General features: G+C 41.0%; 1 protein-coding gene across 2 annotated transcripts in view; it reads left to right on the forward strand.

Moving 5' to 3' along the window:
• The window catches only part of SPOCK3 (SPARC (osteonectin), cwcv and kazal like domains proteoglycan 3), a 375,656-nt gene that overhangs the window by 323,009 nt on the left and 27,163 nt on the right, over positions 1-25,484 (forward strand). For both annotated transcript variants that reach the window (XM_032635108.1, XM_032635107.1), the window contains one exon: positions 9,559-9,678. In XM_032635108.1, coding sequence (XP_032490999.1) covers positions 9,559-9,678 — 120 coding nt within the window. The remainder of the gene's footprint in view (positions 1-9,558; positions 9,679-25,484) is intronic.

Raw genomic sequence — 25,484 nt, forward strand, 5'->3', positions numbered from 1 at the left:
GGGTTCCCTTTTCTCCACACCATCTGTAGCATTTATAGTTTGTAGATTTTTTGATGATGGCCATTCTGACTGGTGTGAGGTGATACCTCATTGTAGTTTTGATTTGCATTTCTCTAATGATTAGTGATGTTGAGCATCCTTTCATGTGTTTGTTAGCAATCGGTATATCTTCCTTGGAGAAATATCTATTTAGGTCTTCTGCCCATTTCTGGATTGGGTTGTTTGTTTTTTTTGATATTAAGCTGCATGAGCTGCTTGTATATTTTGGAGATTAATCCTCTGTCAGTTGCTTCGTTTGCAAATATTTTCTCCCATTATGAGGGTTGTCTTTTCATCTTGTTTATGGTTTCCTTTGCTGTGCAAAAGCTTTTAAGCTTCATTAGGTCCCATTTGTTTATTTTTGTTTTTATTTCCATTACTCTAGGAGGTGGGTCAAAAAGGATCTTGCTGTGATGTATGTCAGAGAGTGTTCTGCCTATGTTTTTCCTCTAAGAGTTTTATAGTGTCCGGCCTTACATTTAGGTGTTTAAACCATTTTGACTTTATTCTTGTGTATGGTTTTAGGGAGTGTTCTAATTTCATTCCTTTACACATGGCTGTCCAGTTTTCCCCTCACCACTTATTGAAGAGACTGTCTTTTCTCCATTGTATATTCATGCCTCCTTTATCAAAGATAAGGTGACCATATGTGCATGGGTTTATCTCTTGGCTTTCTATCCTGTTCCATTGACCTATATTTCTGTTTTTGTGCCAGTGCCATACTGTCTTGATTACTGTAGCTTTGTAGTAGAGTCTGAAGTCCGGGAGCCTGATTCCTCCAGCTCCGTTTTTCTTTCTCAAGATTGCTTTGACTACTCGGGGTCTTTTGTGTTTCCATACAAATTGTGAAATTTTTTGTTCAGTTCTGTGAAAAATGCCATTGGTAGTTTGATAGGGATCGCATTAAATCTGTAGATTGCTTTGGGTAGTGTAATCGTTTTCACAATGTTGATTCTTCCAATCCAAGAACATGGTATATCTCTCCATCTGTTTGTATCCTCTTTAATTTCTTTCATCAGTGTCTTATAGTTTTCTGCACACAGGTCTTTTGTCTCCTTAGGTAGGTTTATTCCTTGGTATCTTATTCTTTTTGTTGCAGTGGTAAATGAGAGTGTTTCCTTAATTTCTCATATTTTTCACCATTAGTGTATAGAAATGCAAGAGAATTCTCTGCATTAATTTTGTATCCTGCTACTTTACCATATACATTGATTAGTTCTAGTAGTGTTCTGGTAGAATCTTTAGAATTCTCTATGTGTAGTATCATGTCATCTGCAAACAGTGACAGCTTTACTTTTTCTTTTCCGATTTGGATTCCTTTTATTTCTTTTTCTTCTCTGATAGCTGTGGCTAAAACTTCCAAAACTATGTTGAATAATAATGGTGAGAATGGGCAACTTTGTCGTGTTCTGGATCTTAGTGGAAATGGTTTCAGCTTTTCACCATTGAGAACAATGTTGGTTGTGGGTTTGTCATATATGGCCTTTTTTATGTTGAGGTAAGTTCCCTCTATGCCTACTTTCTGGAGAGTTTTTATCATAAATGGGTGTCGAAAGCTTTTTCTGCATCTATTGAGATGTTCATATGATTTTTATCCTTCAGTTTGTTAATATGGTGTATCACATTGATTGATTTGCATATGTTGAAGAATCCTTGCATTCCTGGGATAAACCCCACTTGATCAGGGTCTATTATCCTTTTAATGTGCTGCTGGATTCTGTTTGCTAATATTTTGTTGAGGAATTTTGCATCTATGTTCATCAGCGATATTGGCCTGTGCTTTCTTTTTTTTTTTTTTTTTTTTTTTTGCGGTATGCGGGCCCCTCACTGCTGTGGCCTCTCCCGTTGCGGCTCCGGACGCGCAGGCCCAGCGGCCACGGCTCACAGGCCCAGCCGCTCCGCGGCACGTGGGATCCTCCCGGACCGGGGCACGAACCCGCGTCCCCTGCATCGGCAGGCGGACTCTCAACCACTGCGCCACCAGGGAAGCCCCTGTGCTTTCTTTTTTGTGTGACATCTTTGTATGGTTTTGGTATGAGGGTGATTGTGTCCTCATAGAATGGGTTTGGGAGTGTTCCTCCGTCTGTTATATTTTGGAAGAGTTTGAGAAGGATAGGTGTTAGCTCTTCTCTAAATGTTTGGTAGAATTCGCATGTGAAGCCATCTGGTCCTGGGCTTGTGTTGGAAGATTTTTAATCACAGTCTCAATTTCAGTGCTTGTGATTGGTCTGTCTGTATTTTCTATTTCTTCCTTGTTCAGTCTTGGAACTTTGTGCTTTTTTACGAATTTGTCCATTTCTTCCAGGTTGTCCATTTTCTTGGCATAGTTGCTTGTAGTAATCTCTCGTGATCCTTTGTATTTCTGCACTGCCAGTTGTTACTTCTCCTTTTTCATTTCTAATTCTGTTGATTTGAGTCTTCTCCCTTTTTTCCTCCATGAGTCTGGCTAAAGGTTTATCAATTTTGTTTATCTTCTTAAAGAACTAGCTTTTAGTTTTATTGATCTTTGCCATTGTTTCCTTTATTTCTTTATCATTTATTTCTCATCTGATCTTTATGATTTCTTTCCTTCTGCTAACTTTAGGGGTTTTTTGTTCTTCTTTCTCTAATTGCTTTAGGTGTAAGATTAGGTTTTTTATTTGAGATGTTTCTTATTTCTTGAGGTAGGATTGTATTGCTATAAACTTCCCTCTTAGAATTGCTTTTGCTGCATCCCATAGGTTTTGAGCCGTTGTGTTTTCATTGTCATTTGTTCCTAGGTATTTTTTGATTTCCTCTGTTATTTCTTCAGTGAACACTTCGTTATTAAGTAGTGTATTGTTTAGCCTCCATGTGCTTGTATTTTTTACAGTTTTTTTTCCTGTCATTGATATCTAGTGTCATCGCGTTGTGGTCAGAAAAGATACTTGATACGATTTCAATTTTCTTAAATTTACCAAGGCTTGATTTGTGACCCAAGATATGATCTATCCTGGACAATATTCCATGAGCACTTGAGACAAAAGTGTATTCTGTTGTTTTTGGATGGAAGGTCCTATAAATATCAATTAAGTCCATCTTGTTTAATGTGTCATTTAAAGCCTGTGTTTCCTTATTTGTTTCCATTTTGGATGATCTGTCCTTTGGTGAAAGTGGGGTGTTAAAGTCCCCTACTGTGATTATGTTACTGTCAATTTCCCCTTTTATGGTTGTTAGCATTTGCCTTATGTATTGGTGCTCCTATGTTGGGTGCGTAAATATTTACAATGTTATATCTTCTTCTTATATTGATCCCTTGATCATTATGTAGTGTCCTTCTTTATCTCCTGTAATAGTCTTCATGTTAAAGTATATTTTGTCTGATACGAGAATTGCTACTCCAGCTCTCTTTTGATTTCCATTTGCATGGAGTATCTTTTTCCATCCCCTCTGTTTCAGTCTATGTTTGTCTCTAGGTCTGAAATGTGTCTCTTGTTTTTGTATCCATTCAGCCAGTCTATTTCTTTTGGTTGGAGCATTTAATCTATTTACATTTATGGTAATCATTGATATGTACATTCATATTACCATTTTCTTAACTGTTTTGGGTTTGTTATTGTAGATATTCTCCTTCTCTTGTGTTTCCTGCCAAGAGAAGTTCCTTTCGCATTTTTTGTAAAGCTGGTTTGGTGGTGCTGAATTCTCTTAGCTTTTGCTTGTCTGTAAAGGTTTTAATTTGTCCATCAAATCTGAAAGAGATTCTTGCTAGGTAGATTAATCTTGGTTGTAGATTTTTCCCATTCATCACTTTAAATATGTCCTGCCACTCCCTTCTGGCTTGCAGAGTTTTTGCTGGAAGATCAGCTGTTAACCTTATGGGGATTCCCTGGTGTGTTATTTGTTGCTTTTCCCATGCTGCTTTTAATATTTTTCTTGATCATGAAGAAGAAGAAGTAAAGCTGTCACTGTTTGCAGATGACATGTTTCTCCTTGGATTTATCCTGTATGGGACTCTCTGCACTTCCTGGACTTGACTATTTCCTTTCCCATATTAGGGAAGTTTTCAACTACAATCTCTTCAAATATTTTCACAGTCCCTTTCTTTTCTTCTTCTTCTTCTGGGACCCCTATAATTCAAATGTTGGTGCATTTAATGTTGTCGCAGAGGTTTCTGAGACTGTCCTCAATTCTTTTCATTCTTTTTTCTTTATTCTGCTCTGCAGTTGTTATTTCCACTATTTTATCTTCCAGGTCACTTATCCGTTCTTCTGCCTCTGTTATTCTGCTATTGATTCCTTCTAGAGAATTTTTAATTTCATTTATTTTGTTGTTCATCATTTTCGTTTGCTCTTTAGTTCTTCTACGTCCTTGTTAAGTGTTTCTTGCATTTTGTCTATTCTGTTTTCAAGATTTTGGATCATCTTTACTGTCATTACTCTGAATTCTTTTTCAGGTAGACTGCCTATTTCCTCTTCATTTGTTAAGTCTGGTGGGTTTTTACCTTGCTCCTTCATCTGCTTTGTGTTTTTATGTCTTCTCATTTTGCTTGACTTACTGTGTTTGGGGGTCTCCTTTTCGCACGCTCCAGGTTCATAGTTCCCGTTGTTTTCGGTGTCTGTCCCCCGTGGGTAAGGTTGGTTCACTGGGATGTGTAGGCTTCCTGGCGGATGGGACTTGTGCCTTTGTTCTAGTGGATGAGGCTGGATCTTGTCTTTCTGGTGGGCAGGACCGTGTCCAGTGGTGTGTTTTGGGGTGTCTGTGAACTTATTAAGATTTTAGGCAGCCTCTCTGCTAATGGGTGGGGTAGTGTTCCTGTCTTGCTCGTTGTTTGGCATGGGGTTTCCAGCACTGAAGCTTGTTGGTCGTTGAGTGGAGCTGGCTCTCAGCATTGAGACGGAGATCTCTGGGAAAGCTCTACCCATTTGATATTATGTAGGGTCGGGAGGTCTCTGGTGGTCCAGTGTCCTGAACTTGGCTCTCCCACCTCAGAGGCTCAGGCCTGACACCAGGCTGGAGCACCAAGACCGTGTCAGCCACATGGCTCAGAAAAAAAGAGAGAAAAAAAAGAAAAGAAAGATATTAAAATAAAACATTTTTTAAATATTATTTTTAAAATTTTTTAAGTTATTTTTAAAAAAAGAGAGCAACCGAACTAGTAAATCCACCAATGATAGCAAGCGCTGAAAAGTAAACTACGATAAACATAAAAATCAGAAACTGGTCAGTTGCATACAGCACACCCCAAGTCTCCAGTTGCTCCCAATGTCCACCTCCTCAATTTTGGGATGATTCATCGTCTCTTCAGGTATTCCACAGATGCAGGGTACATCAAGTTGACTGTGGAGATTCAATCCACTGCTCCTGAGGCTGCTGGGAGAAGTTTCCCTCTCTTCTTTGTTCGCACAGCTCCCAGGGTTCAGCTTTGGATTTGGCCCCGCCTCTGCGTGTAGGTCGCCTGAGGGCGTCTCTTCGCTCAGACAGTGCGGGATTAAAGGAGCCGCTGATTCGGGGGCTCTGGCTCACTCAGGCCAGGGGGGAGGGAGGGGCACGGAGTGCGGGGCGGGCCTGCGGCGGCAGAGGCCGGCGTGACGTTGCACCAGCCTGAGGCGCGCCGTGCGTTCTCCCGGGAAAGCTGTCCCTGGATCCCGGGACCCTGGCAGTGGCGGGCTGCACAGGCTCCCCGGAAGGGGGGTGTGGAGAGTGACCTGTGCTCGCACACAGGCTTCTTGGTGGCGGCAGCAGCAGCGTTAGCGTCTCATGCCCGTCTCTCGTGTCTGCGCTGATAGCCACGGCTTGCGCCCGTCTCTGGAGCTCGTTTAGGCGGTGCTCTTAATCCCCTCTCCTCGCGCACCAGGAAACAAAGAGGGATTAAAAAGTCTCTTGCCTCTTAGGCAAGTCCAGACTTTTCCCCGGACTCCCTCCCGGCTAACTGTGGCGCACTAACCTCTGCAGGCTGTGTTCACGCCGCCAACCCCAGTCCTCTCCCTGCGCTCCGACCGAAGCCCGAGCCTCAGCTCCCAGCCCCCGCCCACCCCGGCGGGGGAGCAGACAAGCCTCTCGGGCTGGTGAGTGCCGGTCGGCCCCGATCCTCTGTGCGGGAATCTCTCCGCTTTGCCCCCCGCACCCCTGTTGCTGTGCTCTCCTCCGCGGCGCCGAAGCTTTCCCCCTCCGCCACCCGCAGTCTCCGCCCGCGAAGGGGCTCCTAGTGTGTGGAAACCTTTCCTCCTTCACGGCTCCCTCCCACTGGTGCACGTACCTTCCCTATCCTTTTGTCTCTGTTTACTCTTTTTTCTTTTACCCTACCCAGGTACGTGGAGAGTTTCTTGCCTTTTGGGAGGTCTGAGGTCTTCTGCCAGCGTTCAGTAGGTGTTCTGTAGGAGTTGTGCCACGTATAGGTGTATTTCTTATGTATCTGTGGGGAGGAAGGTGATCTCTGCGTCTCACTCTTCCGCCATCTTGAAGGTCCTCCCAGTAGTATAATCTTCATAGAGTGTTTATAAGGATTAAACTTGCTCATATCTGTAAGGAACTAGCAGTAAGTGTGTAGTGTTAGCTGCTGTTATCATATCATTATTACCACAGGATTCTTAATTCCTGGAATGTTCTATTACGAGACATACATAACCTTCTGTTGAAACTTAAGCTCAGGTGTGTGTGACACACAGTAAAGCTGTGTGATGTCTCATATTTGAGGAAATTTTTTTAATGGTATTATTTTTAAATGTAAATCACTTAACCTCATAAAAATCATACAAGTTTACAAACATTTCATTCGATATACATGGTAGGCACTATATCACTAAAATTAACTAACACAATAAAAGAAAATTTATGCCATCTTTTCAACAGACTTTTTATCATTCTTCAGCAGGTATTTTATTGGATGAAACTTTGCTCTTTGCTGGGTGTGGTTTGGGAAAAATATAAGGTGGATAAAGGAACGAGAACTAAAATTCATTTTTGAATGTTTATTTAAGTAGGTAATGCATTAACATGGTGTAATGTTTAAAATTATAAATGAAAGTTAAATAAATAAATATATAAATAAAGGACTCTCATGTGGGTGGGAAAAAATAAAATAAAAGTGTAAATGTACATACACAGACGTCTCCACCAACCTGGATCTCCTCACCCCCATCCCCCTTGCAGAGGTGAAAGTCTCTCGATCTCTGCTGTGTGTTTCCGGAGATATTTTAGGCATACATGAACAAACACATTTTCCTCCCTTTTTATACTAACGGAAGTGTACCTGACATCTTTTGTGTTCATCTTTTTTCACCAGAAGCTGTAGTGTAGGTATTGTTCCAAGTGTCTACATAATGACCTTCTTAACGTATTAATGACTCAGAGCTTCATTGCGGGTGGGTGTCCCTGGCTTATCCCACCAGGCCACTGCTGACAGCAGTGTTGTTAACGCCCCTGCTGTTAGAGAAGTGCTGAGTAAATGACCTTGGCAATTTAAATAAGCTTGCGTATGTGTGGTACACCTGCAAGATAATTTTTAAGAGAGAGAAATGCTGGGTGGAGGGTTGGAAGCATTGTAATTAATTCTTGAAAGAAATTTGAAACTTTCTGTTTATTTTTGAATGCTAATAGGGGTTTAAGCACACAATTGAATAGGAAAAAAGAGATGAACAGTAAACATAAGACTGCCTCACAGCACTTTCCTTCCTTCATCTGGTTCCCCCCCCCCCCCCCCGCTGGAGAGAACTAGCCTCACCAGCCTTGTCTTTTCCCTCCAGAGATACGTGTCAGGTAAATGAGCATATGCACTTATGTAGAAGAATGCCTTTCTTCAGGTAGGCTTTCGTCTTCTTCTGCGTAGTAGTTCGTGGAGTCAGCAGACTTTCGCCTGGATGTCTGTGGGCACAGAGCCGCAGGCTGGAGTGTCCACGGTCACATTAGAGGGACTCTTTGTCTCCGTCCCTCAGCCTCAGCCAGCCTGGACATGACCTGTAAAGGTAATGTTTTCTTCCACCTTCACGTAGCTCATTGTTTCCCTGGATGAAATGACAGCTGTAAAGCCTGCAGCCCTAACCCTCGACCAGCGATGCTCAAACCCACAGCACGTGTCCTGGGACGCTCTTTCCCGTCGTCCCGCCTAACTTCTCGCCTAAGGGTCTTATTTCCTGTGTCTCACATCCAGTCGTCAGTTCTCTCTGATGGATCACATCTTCCAGTGGCTCCTGGGGAAAGGTGATGTGGGTGGTTAATCTTGGGATCTTGTATATTTCAAATATCTTTAGCTTACTCTCCCACCTGATTTTTCTGGATGTAGGATTCCCAGTATAAACTACGAAGTAATTTAACAGTTGTCTTTCTGCCTATCAATGTTACTCCTGAAAAGTCTGAAGACATTCCAAGTCTTTATTCTTTGCACACGGCACTTCGTGTTGCTCTACCTCCACAGCTGTTTTAGGGTCTTGTTTCATGCCTCCACGGTCCTGAAATGTCACAGTGATTTGCTGATATGGGTCTTCCACCTCACTGGGTACCGGGAGGGCCTATTAGTCTGCAGTTTTATTTAATACCAGGAAGTGGTCTTAGATTCTTAAATTATATTGCCACACACTCTATTTTTTATGTTGTACATGTTACATTATATATAATACATATTGTAATATAATGTGTATAGCATATATTAAGTGTAATGTAACACTTTAATATCATTGTGTAAATTATTGTTTTTAACAATCTGAGTCTGTTACAGGGCACTTGGTTCAGGAAATTACACATTAGGTACTTGAAGAGGAATGAGGTCTCCGGTAACAATATAAATAAGTAGTTCTTATATTTTCAAAATATTTTGGCAACAAATTAACTGAATTTGACATACCATATTTTAGCACTAGTCTCACACACACGCATACATATTATAAAATATATTCTGCTACTCTTATTGTATAGACTGATTTTAAGAGCATAATTATTGGTAAATAACAATATTTTGAAAAGAGGAATTAAGTCCAAACGTCAACGTTTGCTAACACCTTTCTTGTACAACAGAAATATGGTGTCATTTTCTTAAATATTTTCCTAATGTCAAATAAGAGCTCTTCCTTTTCTGTGGTCAAAAAATATGTAGGATTAAGATTAAACCAAATAAAAACAGCACATGTTTATATTTGATAATTCCTATATATATAGCACATACTAATGGAGGTTTATAATTCATAAGCTGTTATAATAGGTAGAGCCAATAATAAATGTGTACGTATTCATTTTGGTGTTTCAGCCCCTTGTTTCCCCAGACGATCCACCAGCATCTTCCCGTGATGTATTCAGTACGTAAATATTATGACTAGACCCATGTGATGTTAACAGGCAGAGCCTCTGAAGAGTGCAGGCAGAATTCCACTAGTCATATTTCTTTATTAAAGAAATGTTACTGTTATACTACATCTTGTTATGTTGCAAACACATATTTCGTTCTTCAAGGCTAAAGCACAATTAGCAACTGTATTCGTTTTCCCCTTTTAGGTATTGGAATAATTTGAGAACTGGCTCTGACATGATGCTCAGTGACTCTTCAGGCTTTGTGTTGTTCCTCTTTGTTTCCAGGCTGCAGTGACCTGGAGCTCAGGGAGATGGCCAGCAGACTGCGGGACTGGTTCAAGGCCCTGCATGAGAGTGGAGGCCAGAACAAGAAGACGAAAGCATCGCTGCGGCCGGAGAGAAGCAGTAAGGCTTCTAAATTTGATGTGTGTCGTTGTCTTTGATATGGGATTTTATGTCCAGTGAATCACTTAGGTCAAAGTTTCCTGTTTACTTAGATGCTGAACAGAAGTCTGAACGTTGTTTTTACTTCCAAGCTCAGCCATGACATGTATTTTGCAAGGAAATAAAGCGTTTGTGACAACTCCGATTGGAAAAGGAATTAGAGACAGCATTGAGCTTCCAGTTGAATTGAAAGAGTAGGAATATTTTCCAGTCTTTTGGCTGAAGTGCTAAAGAGTAGAACAACACGGGGAGCAAAGGTAATAATTTTGAAGTGCTTAGATTTTTAAACAACACGATTAGCCCTCCTCCACTGTAGTCATTTCTGATTTGACCCAAGTATGTCAGTAGAAACAGGATGTTTACCACGCTGCAAATCAGATTCATCAAAGAAAGAAGGAGGGGCTTCCCTGGTGGCGCAGTGGTTGAGAGTCCGCCTGCCGATGCAGGAGACACGGGTTCGTGCCCCGGTCCGGGAAGATCCCACATGCCGCAGAGCGGCTGGGCCCGTGAGCCATGGCCGCTGAGCCTGCGCGTCCGGAGCCTGTGCTCCGCAGCGGGAGAGGCCACAACAGTGAGAGGCCCGCGTACCGCAAAAAAATAAATAAATAAATAAAAAAGAAAGAAGGAACTAAGAGCCAAACGAATCTTACGTGATTCTTTCATCTATATAATCTATGTAAAAGTGTGTTTTCATTTCTTAGAAATAGGAGCTGCAACCTGAAATAGTGCACTTGCTATGAATAATTTTATGAACTCTTCATTTTATATTTTTTCATTTATAAAAAATATCTATAGCATTTTACATGCATGTAAAAGAAAGATACTGAAACCTGAGCTTAATTGGGGGGAGCTTTCCAAGACCGCCTCATTCGCTCTAAGATGCAAGGGGCGAAGGTGGGGCAGTGATCAGGGGCAGTGTCCGGCTGACAAGAGAAGGGCCCATTGCCCGCTGCTTATTGCCATGAGGCTGTGAACTCCCACTCGCAACCCTCAGCTACACATTTCTAACAGAATCACTTGATAAAGAGGGCACGGCCATCCCTAATCTGTGTTTCCTAAAATGCCCCATTTGTTTTCCTGTCACCAAGGAATTTTCTGTATCCCAACACTTGGTGTTTATGGATCGTATTTATGTTCAAAAGAATGTAATCATTATTTTTCATTCAGCTTTCACAGAAAGACATAATAATTGTGTGTGAATGTGTGGTGGCCACATCTATATGCTTCTTCTTAGGAAGTCCTCAAAGAAACCACAGTATTTCCCTACCTCGTAGGAGTGCTTCCAGGCTTGTCTCCAGAATTATCGTTTAAATTTTTGACAGAAGCTAATTTTTTGATGCCTTGAGAGTAAGTAAGATGCCTGATCTTACTTAATAGAAATAATAAAGTACGTTTGCCCCTGTATTCATGTCTGGCATAGCGCAAAGTTTTGTTCCAGATCCTTCCGTATTGACTTTTTTGATTCATGTCCACACCTGTTCTCCCAGTACTCATACTTGGATATTTTTATTTCTCACTCTCACCTTTCTTTGTTGAGCTTAGTTAAGACTAATAATCCCGCCTGTATTTGGAAATGGTTAAAAGGAGAGCTTGTAGGACACGCAGTACAATGCCTGGTTAATTGTACACACTCCTAAATATTATTTCCCTTTCTGGCTTTTTCTTACAAAAAATGAGACAGTCTTAATATTGTGGGCGAATTAACAGGAAGCTCTTTGGGAGTTGAATGTCTTTGCAGAATCAGTGAAACAGTAGGTAGAGGATTATTTATAGAGCCTGAAGGGGTCAGAGGCCAAAGGGAGTAAATCTCCAGAAGGAAGCTGTTAAAAGATAAGACAAGTCCCTAGATGGGGAGTGGCCGAGTCCCTCAGCTCCTGAGACCCACCTACCCCTGGGTGAAGCCTCTCCTGACACCGGCCCTCCAGTACTGGGCTCCCCATCTCTTTTCTAGTCCTGTTTTTCCTCCATAGCATCTCTCACCGTCTACTATAATATTCATCTACACATTTTTTGTTTATTTTCTCTCTCTCTGCACACTAGAGAACCATAAATGAGAGATCACCATTGTATCATCAGAATGTAGAATAATTTGACACGTAGCATTCACTAACGTTAAAACTGAGTAGAATTAATGGATGGATGAAGCAAAGAAGCCATCAAAATACTACATTGTGTGGATACACCATAATTTAATCAAGCACTTGTTCCCCTAGGAATGATTATTTTCTCCTTCTCAATCAATTCTGTGGTTAATTGGTAGGCTTTTATTTCTATAAGGAAGATTCCAGGTAGTCGAAGTAATAGGTCAATATTACTTCGCATTTCAAATTATAAACAAGAATAGATGTTACCAGACTGCTTTGCGAAAAGCTTAGGGCCTTTCTAATTTCTAACAGCAAAGCACGAAGAGTTAACTTTTGCCTTGATTCCTGGAAGTAAAAAAATCACTACCATTCTTTTTAACTGTTCATTCTGGTGAGCATGCTGTTACATTTCATTGTTAATCTAATCTTGGTTTCCTTTTTTGGTAGTGAATTGTTCACAAAATATTGGCAAAGGTTGGCGGGGCTTTTGCACAGCAAAACAAAATAAAATGTCTTAACTCGGGCTACTATAATTAAATACCCTAGACCCGGTGGATTGAATACTACACATTTGCTTCTCAAATTCTGGAGACGGGGAAGTCCTAGATCAGGTGCTGGCAGATTGGGGTCTGGGTGAAGGCTCACTTCCAGGCTTGGAGGCAGCTGTCTTCTCACAAGGCAGAGAGAGAGAGAGAGAGAGCGAGAGAGAGATCTGGAGTCTGTCTTTTAGGCCACTGATCGCGTCATGAGGTTCTCCCTTCATGACCTAATCACCTTCCAAAGCCCACACCTCCAAATGCCATCACTTTGGGGGGTAGAGCTTCATATTCATGAATTTGGGGGTGAGGGACACAATTCAGTCCATAGCACAAAACCAAACAAAAAAGCGTCCTAAGTTATGTCAGCTTATATGTTTAATTCTGAGAAATCCATATTGATGGATTACATTATAATTGTATTTAAATAGGTCCTTCTAGTACTTTTTGTGCTTTTTGCTGTATGTGTTTGCTCCTCTGTTTTTTAGATATATGGATTTATTTCTGTTTTATCCATTAATTATGCTTCTTATCCCTTTATTTTATTATACTGTACCCTACTTACCACTTTTTAGCATAGATTTCACGTTATCGGATAGTAATATTACCACTCCTACTTTCAAATTTATTACATTTGCCTGATATACTTGCTAACATTTTTATTGTCTGTCTTTATTTATTACTTAGACTTCAGTGTCTTTCTTGTAAACATACATAGTTGGCTTCTGACTCTCTTTTTAATAATTAAGATAAAATTTTAATAATTAAGATAAACATAAGGCACAGGAAAATATTCTGATCAGACACAGAATGTTTACCATTCAGGCAGATTGCCCAGAAGACAAAGAAAAAGTTATTTTACAATCTTTTTTTTTTTTTTTTTTTTTTTTTTTTTTGCGGTACGCTGGCCTCTCACTGTTGTGGCCTCTCCCGGCATTGCGGAGCACAGGCTCCGGACGCGCAGGCTCAGCGGCCACGGCTCACGGGCCCAGCCGCTCTGCGGCACGTGGGATCCTCCCGGACCGGGGCACGAACCCATGTCCCCTGCATCGGCAGGCGGACTCTCAACCACTGCGCCACCAGGGAAGCCCTACAATCTCTTTTCAAGAGTAGACCAATAATCCAAGAAAATTTTGTCATTAGAGAAGAAAAGAAATCACATTTTAGTTTTGTACCAGTATAATATTTAACACTAATTTTAAAATATTATGTGAATAAATACACCCTTTAAATATTAGCCAGCAGTGACCATGACAAATAATTTTGGGGGGAACATTTCATCATTTTTTGTATCCGTGTAGATTTTATCTTATACAGGTTTTGAAAATTAGTGTTAGGATAAATTTTATCTTAGGGTAAATTTTATCTTAGGATGAAACTATATTTTTAACAAAATGAGCTTTTTTAGCCCAAGGTGGTTGCTCCTGGAGCCCCTGAACCCCTCGAGACCTGCCCCTGCTGGGACGGAGCCCTGAACTTGAGTGACTGACCGCAGGAGTGGAGGGTCGGGACTGAGCAGAGAAGCCCTGGGTGAAGACAGTGGGGCCCAAGGGGTGTTCAGGACACCATAAAAATGTCAAATAAGAAGCAGCGCAGAGCGAAGCCTGCTGCGTGTCCTGCCCACCATCCACCACAAGGTGGGGTGTCACTGCAGGGCCTTGCTTCAGACGTGTGGGATCCCCATCCGATCAACCATCCATGTCTCGGGGGAAAAGAAAAGGGGGAACAAACCCAGACTAAGTAAAGAGAGACTTTATTTAAAGACTCTTGCGATGGGGAGAATACCTCAACCTCAAACTTGCAAGCTTCTCACATCAAACAGAAGAAGGCTTTTCCTTTCCAGGAAGGGGTGAGCAGGGCTAGAAGCACCTTTGTCGGGGAAGAGGGCAGTGGGGATTAAGAGGCAGCAAAACTGAGGACTTCGGAAATGCTTCTCTGCGCGGTTGACCCTCTCACCTACCAAGCAGGAATGTGAGACGCTGCAGCCGTCTCTGTGTTATGCAGAATTTCAGCCCTTTCACGGCTCTGGTCTGTGTTCTGATGTGTCGTCTGGGCCCCTAGTTTGCTGCCCACCTACAATGCACGTGCGGGATGGCTTAGCCGGGAAATGACGGTTTTTGGTCTACAGAGCAGTTGTGTACTTTTAAATGTGTGCGCCCGGAGGCACCCGAGCGTGTGTTTAAATGTAAGTGGGCTGTCTCCTCACTCACTCAGCTCCGCGTGTCATTGATTTTTCCCTCCGGCTGTTGGGTCCTTTCCATGCGCTGACCTTCCTTAGTCTGCTCACTGGGGCCCGTCTGTTAGGGGCCGACCCTTCGTTGGCAGCCTTCTCTCACGAGGTGGGAAGAGCCTCCCTTTGGCTTTTCCTCAAAGCATCAGGAAAGCCCCCGGTCTCTGAGCCTTGAAAGAGGCCACTCCCCCCCGCGGGTCCCTTAGCTGGGCTGGCCTCCATCGTGGAACCCAGCCCGCGGTGCCAGGGCTAGAGGGAGTGGGTCTTGACCTTCCCCAGAGCCTACGGTTGTCTGCGGCCAGGCTCTCAGAGTCCGTCCCCTCCTGTCCATCCTCGGACCCCTAGTCTGTCCCTCCGTGGGGACGGGAAGCCCCCATCCTGACCTGCACCCCAACTTTAGACTGCAACACTCGCTGTACAATGAGGGGACAGTAGAATGAAGTCCATCCTGGGGGTGGGGGGCAGGTCACTGCGTTTTGAGTGGTCAGAGTACCTGCCTTATGCTTCACCAGCCAACTTCCCGTTTAACCTAGAAAGAGTGACAGATCTGGAAAACAATTCAGAGAAAAATTCTTGTTTGCATTCAAACGTCGAAATATTATTGCCAGGGGCGAATATGTAAGGGAGGGCCAAGACGGGTATATTTTTCTGGTTGTGCAAATAAGTATGCTTAAGTGCCAGTATCTGTTGTTTAACACGTACCGTGTTACCCTTGAGATAGATACTCGTCTTTTCATGGATCTGTATCTCTAGCGATGTTTAAATCAAAGGTAATTTTCATTAAAATGGCCCCTGTTTACTGTCTGGAAATATAGAGTTTACTTTCTATGTTGTTAGACTGTTTGTGAATAGAATATTTATTTTCTTACAAAATAACTCTGAAAACTTACATCTCTTTGATCTAACCTTATAGACGAATAGACAGTACGAGTCAGAGAATGAGTTCAGGGATGGCGCTGGCCGCCACTGAAGTGTGGGCACAGGAGAGTGGAGAATGGTGTCCCCGCGGGTCTGCTTTGTCAGCGCTTTCTGTCCTTAAACAATGTGAAATTCACTACTCTACTTTGCATGTGTAAAGTAATCGGCACATTCGTAAAATGTCCCATTTTAATTTAATCAGGAACATTCTAGGTATAGCAGGGAACTTCATTTTTGAAAACAAAGGTCTCTAAAGTCGGTGGATAAGTTTTCTTATTTCAAGTAATAAAATGAAAATTCAGATCACTGCTTGTTGTGTTTGTTATCTGCATTTTCTACTTTTAGTAGGTAGTTCCAATAACTCTCTCCTTAATAAAATTTAATTATACACTAATTATTGCTAAGGTATTGTCTTAATATTTAGATGTAATTTTATAGAAATTATGTATTTCCTATTTAGCTAGATTGAAATTATGTATTTCATATTTAGTTAGATTGAAACGATAAATATAAAATAAGGTGCTAAGTGAATGATGTATTATAATAAAAATGTTTTGTTACGTTATTATAACCTGGGAAATTATCCAGTTGAATTTACTAGCACTAAATTTTGGTGAGACTAGTCTTTAGGAAGTGTAGTATTCCAAATAGAGGAAATCATTATTAGCTTTGAAAACTTGGGAATCATTAAAAAGTAGGCTGCTGGTTGCTTCTCACAGGGTAAGTGAACTATTGTCAATTTTATTACATTCCATTTTCGACTAAATAAATACCTTGATTTCAAAATACAATCATGTAGGGTGTTCAGAGCACATTTAACCAGTAATTTGAACTATTTGAACCTAGAAAAAAAGGGATAAAGTACCCTCCGCCCCCCAAAAAAAACCAACAGAGGTTTTTTAAAATCTGTACAGAAAAAGAAAACAAAACATAAAGTTTCACATTCCATATATATGTCATATATATTCAGTCATTTATAAGTAAGCATTATTTTTGTCAAATTTTACTCTAATAATGCCAGTTGAGTAATACACAAAAACCTGGAATGTTTGCTTAGTAGATGTCTTGAAAGCAACAAAAAGTGATAGCAAAAACGAAGGGACAAAGTGTAATAAGGAAATAAAATAGCTCAAACGCATAACTGCCGTAGGTTATTTAATGTGGCAACAAGTGATTCTAGACACCACAGTGGTCCTTGGGCCACAGGCTAGCCAATTAAAAAGCGATTCATTTTATGAGGATTCCTTTGAGACATTAATGAGTATTAAATTATTCTAATGTGTCACAGCTGGGAAGGAAACATATATAACATTGTTCTTTCCTATTTAATTTTTAATATCATATATTTTGATTACGTGTAACGTGCTTTTTTTTTTTTTTTTTTGCGGTACGCGCGCCTCTCACTGTTGTGGCCTCTCCCGTTGCGGAGCACAGGCTCCGGACGCGCAGGCTCAGCGGCCATGGCTCACCGGGCCCAGCCGCTCCGCGGCACGTGGGATCTTCCCGGACCGGGGCACGAACCCGTGTCCCCCGCATCGGCAGGCGGACTCTCAACCACTGCGCCACCAGGGAAGCCCTTCACATGCTTATCTTTGTAATGCACATGAAGGAACATGAAGAGAACTATTGTCCTTTTACCAACTCCATCCGTTCCTTCCCTCATTAGGTGAAAATTGTTACCAACCTGGTACACATGGTTTCCAATCCTACTTCATTCTCACACAAGCATATATATTCACATAAGCATTTTTAATGTAAATGATCTCACACTATACACAGTACGTGGCAGCAGGCTGATTACTCTCCATCATTTTAACCTTTTAAATCGTCATCGTATTGCAAATATGTTCTCATGGCATCTTTTTTGATGTCAGAGTTCTTAGTTTGTGAGAGAGACTTCCCTAAGAAAATACTGATATGGATATTCTTCTAATGTATATATTTTTGCACTTAAATCTCTAAACCATCCCGTTTATTGGCGTGTGATAGGATTCTGGCAATAGATCATATTTCCTTACTGATTTAAAATAACATCTTTGCAATTATTTAAGCCACATTTATTCTCTATGCCTCTATTTTCTCTTTAATCTCTGTTTTTTGAGAGCTTCTCTGTGATGCATTTCTCCTGTAATTGTGTTACGTTCTGATGTCATTCTTCATATGGGTTTAGTTCTTTCAAATGTGTTAAAGTCCGTTTTATGGTTTACAATATGTTCCAAATGCACTTGAAAGGAGCCTGTATTCTGTTATTATGTGTTGGAGTGTTCTATCGGTAGAAGTTATTTCAAGTTTGTTGCAAATTTTGTTCGGCTCTTCTATACTCTTTTCCGTCTACTTGTTCCACTGATTTTTTTTTTATAGAATAGTGTTGAAGTCTCCAGATATAACTGGGAATTTTTCTGTTCTTCCATTCAGTTCTGTTCCGTTTTTTGTCATGTGTTTCGTTTTTTCGGGTTTTTTTCTTTTTGGCTGTGTTGGGTCTTAGCTGCAGCACGCGGGATCTTTGTTGAGGCACACGGGATCTTTCGTTGCAGCACACGGGCTTCTCTCTAGTTGTGGCTTTAGGGTTTTTTCTCTCTGGTTGTGACGCACAGGCTCCGAGCGCGTGGGCTCTGTAGTTTGCAGCCCACGGGCTCTCATTGAGGATGGGAGCTCGGTAGTTGTGGCGCACGGGCTTAGTTGCCCCGCAGCATGTGGGATCTTAGTTCATGGACCAGGGATCAAACCCACGTCCCCTGCAGTGGAAGGCAGATTCTTTACAACGGGACCACCAGGGAAATCCCCTTGTCACGTATTTTGAAGCTTCATTTCTGATAACAGCGCATTTAGGGTTGTTTTGTCTTCTTACTGAACAATTTATTATTATATAATGCCCCTTTTTATCTTGGTAACATTCCTTATTCTGAAGTCAAATATATTATTAGTAGAATCAGTTTGGCTTTCTTTTCATTAGTGTTTGCGTGATATTTTTTTCCCCATCTATTAATTTCACTCTATGCCATTTTTTTAATGGTTTCCTTTAGGATAATATATAGTTGAGCCTTGGTTTTTTATTCAGCCTGGCATTTTTTTTTGTATTTTAATTGGTATGCTTAGGTTATTTGCATTTTATACAGTTACTGTTATGGTTTAATTACAATCTCCTTTCTTCCTAGTTATTTTTTATTTTTTCCATCTCCTCTTTGCCCATTTTCTTTTCTTATAATGCCTTGTTTTGGACCAGTTAAGTATTTTTATGATTTCATTTGACTCTGCTCTTGACATTACTTTTACTTTACCTTCTTTTAAAAGATTTTTATTGGTTGCTCTAGGATTTATAAGATATAAATTTAATTTTTCACAAGCTACCTTCAAATACTGTTTTGCCATTTTGTATACATTAGAAGGAATTACAGCTCTCAATTTATCCCATCTTTTGTGCCATTTTGACGTATGTTTTGCTTTTACATATGCTACAAATACAAATGCATTGCTAATGCCTTTAGAGTAGACATTCACTTATCTTTTAAAACAATGTGAAATTAAAAACCTGAATTTCCTATTTATCTTCATTTATGCAGCATCCAGAAATCTTCAGTTTCTTTTTTGTAGCAATCCAAGTTTCTACCTAATATCATATTTATTCTGCCTAAAGAAATCTTTTTTTTTTTTTCAACAATTCTTATAGATCGCATCTGTTTTAAATAAATTTTCTCCCGTTTTTGTTTCTTGAAAGGTACTTCACCTTTCTTTTGCAAAGGTAATTTCTCTGGGTAAATAGTTTGGGGTCAAGAGCCCATTTTCTTTCAGCACGTTACAGATGAATTTTCCTTGTATTCTGGCTTCTGTGGTTGCAGCTGGGAAGTCAGCTGGTCATTCTCGTCTCTTTGTTCCTCTGTAGAAATGTGTATTGTGCCTCGAGCTGCTTTAAAGATTTTTCTCCCCATCACTGGTTTTTGACTCTGACGTGTCTAGGTTTTGTTTCTTTGTTTGGTTCTTATCCTGTTTGGTGTCCTCTAAGATTCTTACCTCTATGGTCTGAGGTATCTCATTAATTTGGAGGATTCTTCATTAACTCTTGAAATACTTCTTCTACCCTATTTTCTCTCTTTCCCTTCTGCCATTTCAGTCACTGTCTGTTGGTCTGTATGATAATGATCTACAGACCTTGTATGCCCTGCACTCCTGCCCCGCCCCCTCTCCCTACTTCTCCTGACATATCTTTTGGGTTTTTGTTCTTACAGTTTCTGCCTATAGTTTTAATGCAGATTTTACCTTTTATACTACAGCATCTAATCTATTAATCATATTCATTTTAAATTACTTCTCTGATAGTTGCTGCCTCTGTCATATCTGAGTTTGTTCCTATTGAGTGTTTCGTCTCATAGCAATGTTTTTAAAACTTTCCTTCCATTTTTGTATGTTTCTTTCGTTAAAAGTGGACATGTTGAGTAGATAGTAAGACTGAGGTAAATAGTATTTGTGCCTGGAAGTGACGTTGCCTCCTGTTTTTTTTGCTTGGCCTTTGATAAGGTGATCAAGTCGGTCCAGTCATATACCTGAACTTGGTTGTGCTTTGGTTTATTATTGTGCTTTGGTTTATTATTTATTATAATAATAATTGTTATTATTATTGTTTATTATTACTTTCACTGCACCTCAGGCTTCAGATTTCTTTGTGCTGCCCTGTGCTTGTGGTGAGGCTAGCTACCATGGCCTTTTTCTCCACACGCTTCTTTACGATTTTCCTTTGAAACCCAGCCTCAAGGAAGGTCCCCCTTCATGGTCTTTCCCCCACTGGCAGGCTACTGATACTCGGTATTCGACAGTTGCTACCCGGACCTAGGAGATCCCTTTCTGTTCTGGTTGAGCTGTAGCTGTAGGTAGGACCATGTACCTGGGTCTCGAGGTGGGGCCTTCTCAGAGACCCGATCTTCCGCTGGTGGCAGGGTTCTCCCGTGATCTGTACCCTGAATATTGTCCTGCTGTCACTCAGAGAGAGCTGGGCTTTTCTTCCCCACTCCTGTGGTGAGGTATCCTCAGCTGTGTCCACAGGGTGACAGAGGCTCCCGCTCTCCCCCAGGAACCTCAGGCTTGCTCTGTGAGGGGTACAGGAAAGGGGGCATAGGAGGACCCTCATACTTTCTCACAGCAGCTTCTGCTTCTCAGGTGGCTTTCCTGGGTCTCTTGTCCCACCCCGTGTCTTTCTTGAAAGCAGTTGCTGAGGTCTGTGGAATAAAATCTGTTGGTGCTTGTGGATCCCTCTTCCTTTTGTGGCTTCCAGGGGTTGTCTGCTGTCATAGAGTAGACATACACTAAGCCTTCCGCAATTCATGGAAGATCTTGGCTGCGTTCTCCTCCATAGCTTATATAATGTTCTGTGGCTTTCTCAGGTGATCACATGCTCGCACTGTCTCCTTCTGGAGCCCCAAGCCTGTCGTGGGTCCTGAGTTATTACACTACCCAGAGACACAGAGTCCCTGATGAGCTCAAAAAATTGTGGTTTTGTAGATTATTCATATTTTTCTTATTGTTAGGGTGAGAAAAATACTCTTTTCAACTTCCTCCCTCAGTGGAAGCAGGGAATTCTTGCCTGAAGAATATTTTCAATGGATATAGATTTTTGAAAGCATTAAAAACATGTTTTCTTTCTTCATTTAAAGATATCATTCAACCCTTCCTTCCTGGACTCTGTAATTTCTGATGGGATACCAGGATTTAACTGAATCGTTTAATTGTGATGTGTCGTTTATCTTTAGTTCTTAACAGTTCGACTAGAAATGACCTCCTTTGTGTTTTTGCTTGAGGACTGTTACATCTCTTTAATCTGTAAATTTAGGTATTTATCAAAACTTCCACCACCTTTCCTCCGACGACTTCTCCTGCCCCTTTCTCTCTCTCTCTTCTCTTCTGGGCTTGAATTACATGTGTTATGCTCCCTGATACAATGTAACAGTCTCAGAGGCTCTACTTATTCCTATCCTGGCTTTTCTTCCAGTAGATCCTTGCAGCTGATCTATACACAAGTATCTTTCTTTCCTCTGTGAAGTCACTTCTGCTCTTGGCTTCATCTGTGATTTTTTTTTAAGTTGTGCAGCTTTATCTATTATTTTATTCTTGAATTTCTATTTAGTTCTTTCTTATAATTTCTACTTCTCTTCTGATCATCCCTGTCATTGCAGTTATTACAAGCATATTTTTTTCTTCATTAAAGAGAGCTATTTTATTTGCTTTAAAATTTTGTCCGCTAACTCAGCAACTGGTTCGTCTCAGGTTTATTCTCAGTTGATCATCTCTTTTAAGAACATGTCGCATTTCCCTGGTGCTTCATAGATCTCCTAATTCTGGATGGTGCCCCCAAGGTTATGGATATTAAATTGTGGGAGGCTTTGTTATGTTAGTTTAGTCCACTGAGTGTTTTTTGTTTTAGCAGGTGATTAATTTTGTTGAGCTCTAAATGAAAACTATATTTCTTGGGCACCAGCTCTAACCTCAGTTCAGATTTGCAGCCTCTAGTGGAGGTGAGTTGAGTCCACGGTGTGCGTGTGTGCGTGTGTGTGTGTGTGTGTGTCTGATGGGTCATCAGAATCTAGGGCAGACAATGTTGGGCTCTCTGGCTCTTTTCCTTCCCGAATTTCTTCGACCTAGATCTTCAGCAGTTTTAAACAGTCTTTTGATTCTTGCCAGCTGGAATGTCTGCATTCTTTTGCCAACATTGTCCCTCATGTGATTTGCCATGCCAGATCTGTCCCCAGGTTCAAAAACAGTGAGACCTGAGAATTCACTCCATAGAACTTCCCTCCTCAGAGTGTGGCTTACCCACCAGAGTGTGCCTGCTTCTTCTTATCCACTCTTTGGTTCCCTCCTATCTTTTTTTTAAATTATGTGCAGCGTTTAACAATTTATGAGTAGGAGAATCAGTCCAGTATATGTTACTCAGACATTACTGGAAACAGAATCTAAAATAACTGTTTAAATGACAGGTTGAGGAGAGGATTTTTGTCTTACCTTATTTTTGTCTTTGAATCTACCAGACCTGTGTATTGAACCCAAGGTGGGCTAAAATGATACTTTATCTTCCATTACATATTCCTGTTTACCCCTCTTCCTTCCTGAATTTAACAGTCTTCTTTTTTGTTTTTTTTTGTTTTTTGGTATTACAGTACTCTTTAAAATTTTAAACCTTCGTTGAGTAAGGGCAATCCATCAGTCAATTTGACTATGTTTCAAAATTTACATTTAATGAGTTTTTGCTTTCCTTTGGATGGCTTTTCATTGATTTTTTGTGAATCTCAGTTATGCTGATATATTTGCTGCCTAAACAGATGCAGTTGTTAATATAGGCTTGCATTTCCCTAAGATGAGGGACTGAACTGCTACGTGTCTACATTCTAGATGTGAATAACTCCATTCTCTACAGTGGCGTAAACACTCAGGAACGTTGAGAGACTTTCTTCGATTATAAAGACTTTGTGTTTGATAACTTCTGCCTTTCAGAAAATTTTGCCACATCTTTGAAGAGAAGAGACATTGCTAGGCGTTTATTAAAAGTGATTTTAGATGTCTCATGGGAATTTCAGTGCGCTAAAGGATTATAAGGATTGGTGAATGTGGAGGATAAGGGGACGGGATGGATATTATTTTCTCCACTTTATAATGAAGAAGGTTGAGAGTTAAAACGTGAAGTCACACAATAAGTAAGTGGTAGAGCTGGGATTTGAATATAGATTTTGTGGGCTCTGAACTTATGAACTTCTGCTCTTTGCGTCTTTGTGTAACCTCCCAGTGGATCTCTCAGTACTCAAAGTATATTAAACTAGTTCAAATACATAATTCACGTCGATTGTGATAGCTGCCTCTGACACACTCGTACACATAAAGACATATAAAGACACTTGCACGAAGAGGATAGTTTCCTATTTCATCTTGGCTAAAGATTTTTAAAATGTTTGCAAAAATTACTAATCGTTATTTTGCCTTTATTATCATGTTTCTGAATGTTTTTGTTTCTTTTCTTATAAATACAAATAACTTTTGTAGAGTGGGATTAATACATGTATTTAAAGCTTTCTTGAGTTGAGTTATATTGATAATCTGTACCAACTCACAAGAGAAAGATTTTTGTCGATTAAATTATCTCTTTGTCAAATTTACTCATATTAGTCTTGGCGCTAACTTGCAAATTTCAAAACTCTACCCAGGTTTTTGGTATCTTGAGATTTAATGATTAAAACCATGTCCTTAATATTAGGAAAAAGTATTTTGGTGGGCATCCCTAGTACTTTATATCTCTACCTACAAAGATTATTTTAAGGAGATGATTTTCATACGATAAACCATTTATTTCCATGATAATTTTTATATCCTTAATTGAAGATTTCTGTATGCTAAATATTTCATAAGTCATGGGGTATATAAAATTCAGAGGGTACTGCACAGTGATTTCTCTTTCCTTTTACGAGTGAAGGATACTCCCCTATCCTTACTGTGCCTGACCAGGTCTGGGATATCAGTCTTTCTGCCCAAGCGAGTCCCTGAGTGAGTCTTGTCTAAGCGTTTCCTTCCCCGGATCCCTGTCCTGGGCTGATAATGAACGACTTGTACTGCTTTGGATGTCTTTCCCTAAATGTATTCACTACCTCAAAACAAACTTATGGGGCTTCCCTGGTGGCGCAGTGGTTGAGAGTCCGCCTGCGGATGCAGGGGACACGGGTTCGTGCCCCGGTCCGGGAAGATCCCACGTGCCGCGGAGCGGCTGGGCCCGTGAGCCATGACCGCTGAGCCTGCGCGTCCGGAGCCTGTGCTCCACAATGAGAGAGGCTACAACAGTGAGAGGCCCGCATACAGCAAAAAAACAAAACAAAAAAAACTTACGTTTTACTGTCCAAAGTTTTTAATGTTATCTAAGAAGATGATAGATTTGTTCTTCCCTTCACTTCAAATTGAGGGACAGATTTCAACAAAACCGCTCAGTTTTCTGTGTGTTCCCAGACAATTGGATTCTGGTCTGAATTTCACCAGGAAAATCTGAGAGTCAGAGACAGTCATGAGCTGCTTACTTGTTTGATGTCAAAGCAAAGGAAAGTTGCTGCTGCTTTGGAGTTGTGTGTTTGGTCAAGACACACAAGGATATTTACTGTGGACAATATTTGAGCCATGTGAGTGAGAACCAGCGTGATTCTGCCCAAGAGGGAGTAGTGAGTAAGTCCCAACAGAGAATGGACCACCCGGTGCACAGGGGCTGAGGTGATGGCGGAGGAGTGTCACATACCCAGGACATGCAGTTGTTCACACCGGGGAGCCCTGGAAGGTCCATACAAGGATCTACAAGGAGAAAGACAGGTGAAGCTTTCAAAGCCTGATGAACGCCCCCAGCACAAAGCCGTCCTCAGCCAGACATCAGTGTGGTGAGAAACTCCCCACCCGCCCTTAAGTATCCTTCACCTACTTCCAAACTGGAGGTGGTCATAAAAAAAAAGAGAAAGTAAGAGGAGAGTCATAAGAAAAAAAGGGAGTGAAGAAGGATTGGGGTACATAATGCTCCGCTTACATGACTGCCTCTGCCACATCCCCAGGTAGTGACCGGGAGGGTCAGGTTTGGGGCTGTGTGGGTGACGTGAAGTCAGGCGTTCTGAAATGCCAGTTCACCTACACTTGTTACCTGAAGCCGAGCTGAAGGAATTAGGGGACCGCCTGAGTTTTCACCCAGAGATAGAATGAAACTTTCGCCAAAGAACCAATGTGTAGAGAGCATCAGAGGAAAAATAAAAGTGGATTCAGACTATATCCTATAAACCACACTTGTCTGAGATATGCGTATATCTGATTATATAATCAGTGTACTGTTATCATACAATGTCTTATATGATAAGACCTGTGCTTATACTTACGTAGTGTGAACCTCAGAAAAGGTAGGGGAGCTGAAGACATAGGCTGTGGGCTCTGAGCGATGTTGGTTAAGACCTCGTAAGTGAGTGATCCCTACACGAGCTGGTGTGAATAAATAGAAAAAAATGAGTT

Source organism: Phocoena sinus, chromosome 6 (assembly GCF_008692025.1).
Source record: "Phocoena sinus isolate mPhoSin1 chromosome 6, mPhoSin1.pri, whole genome shotgun sequence".
Lineage (NCBI taxonomy): Eukaryota > Metazoa > Chordata > Mammalia > Artiodactyla > Phocoenidae > Phocoena > Phocoena sinus.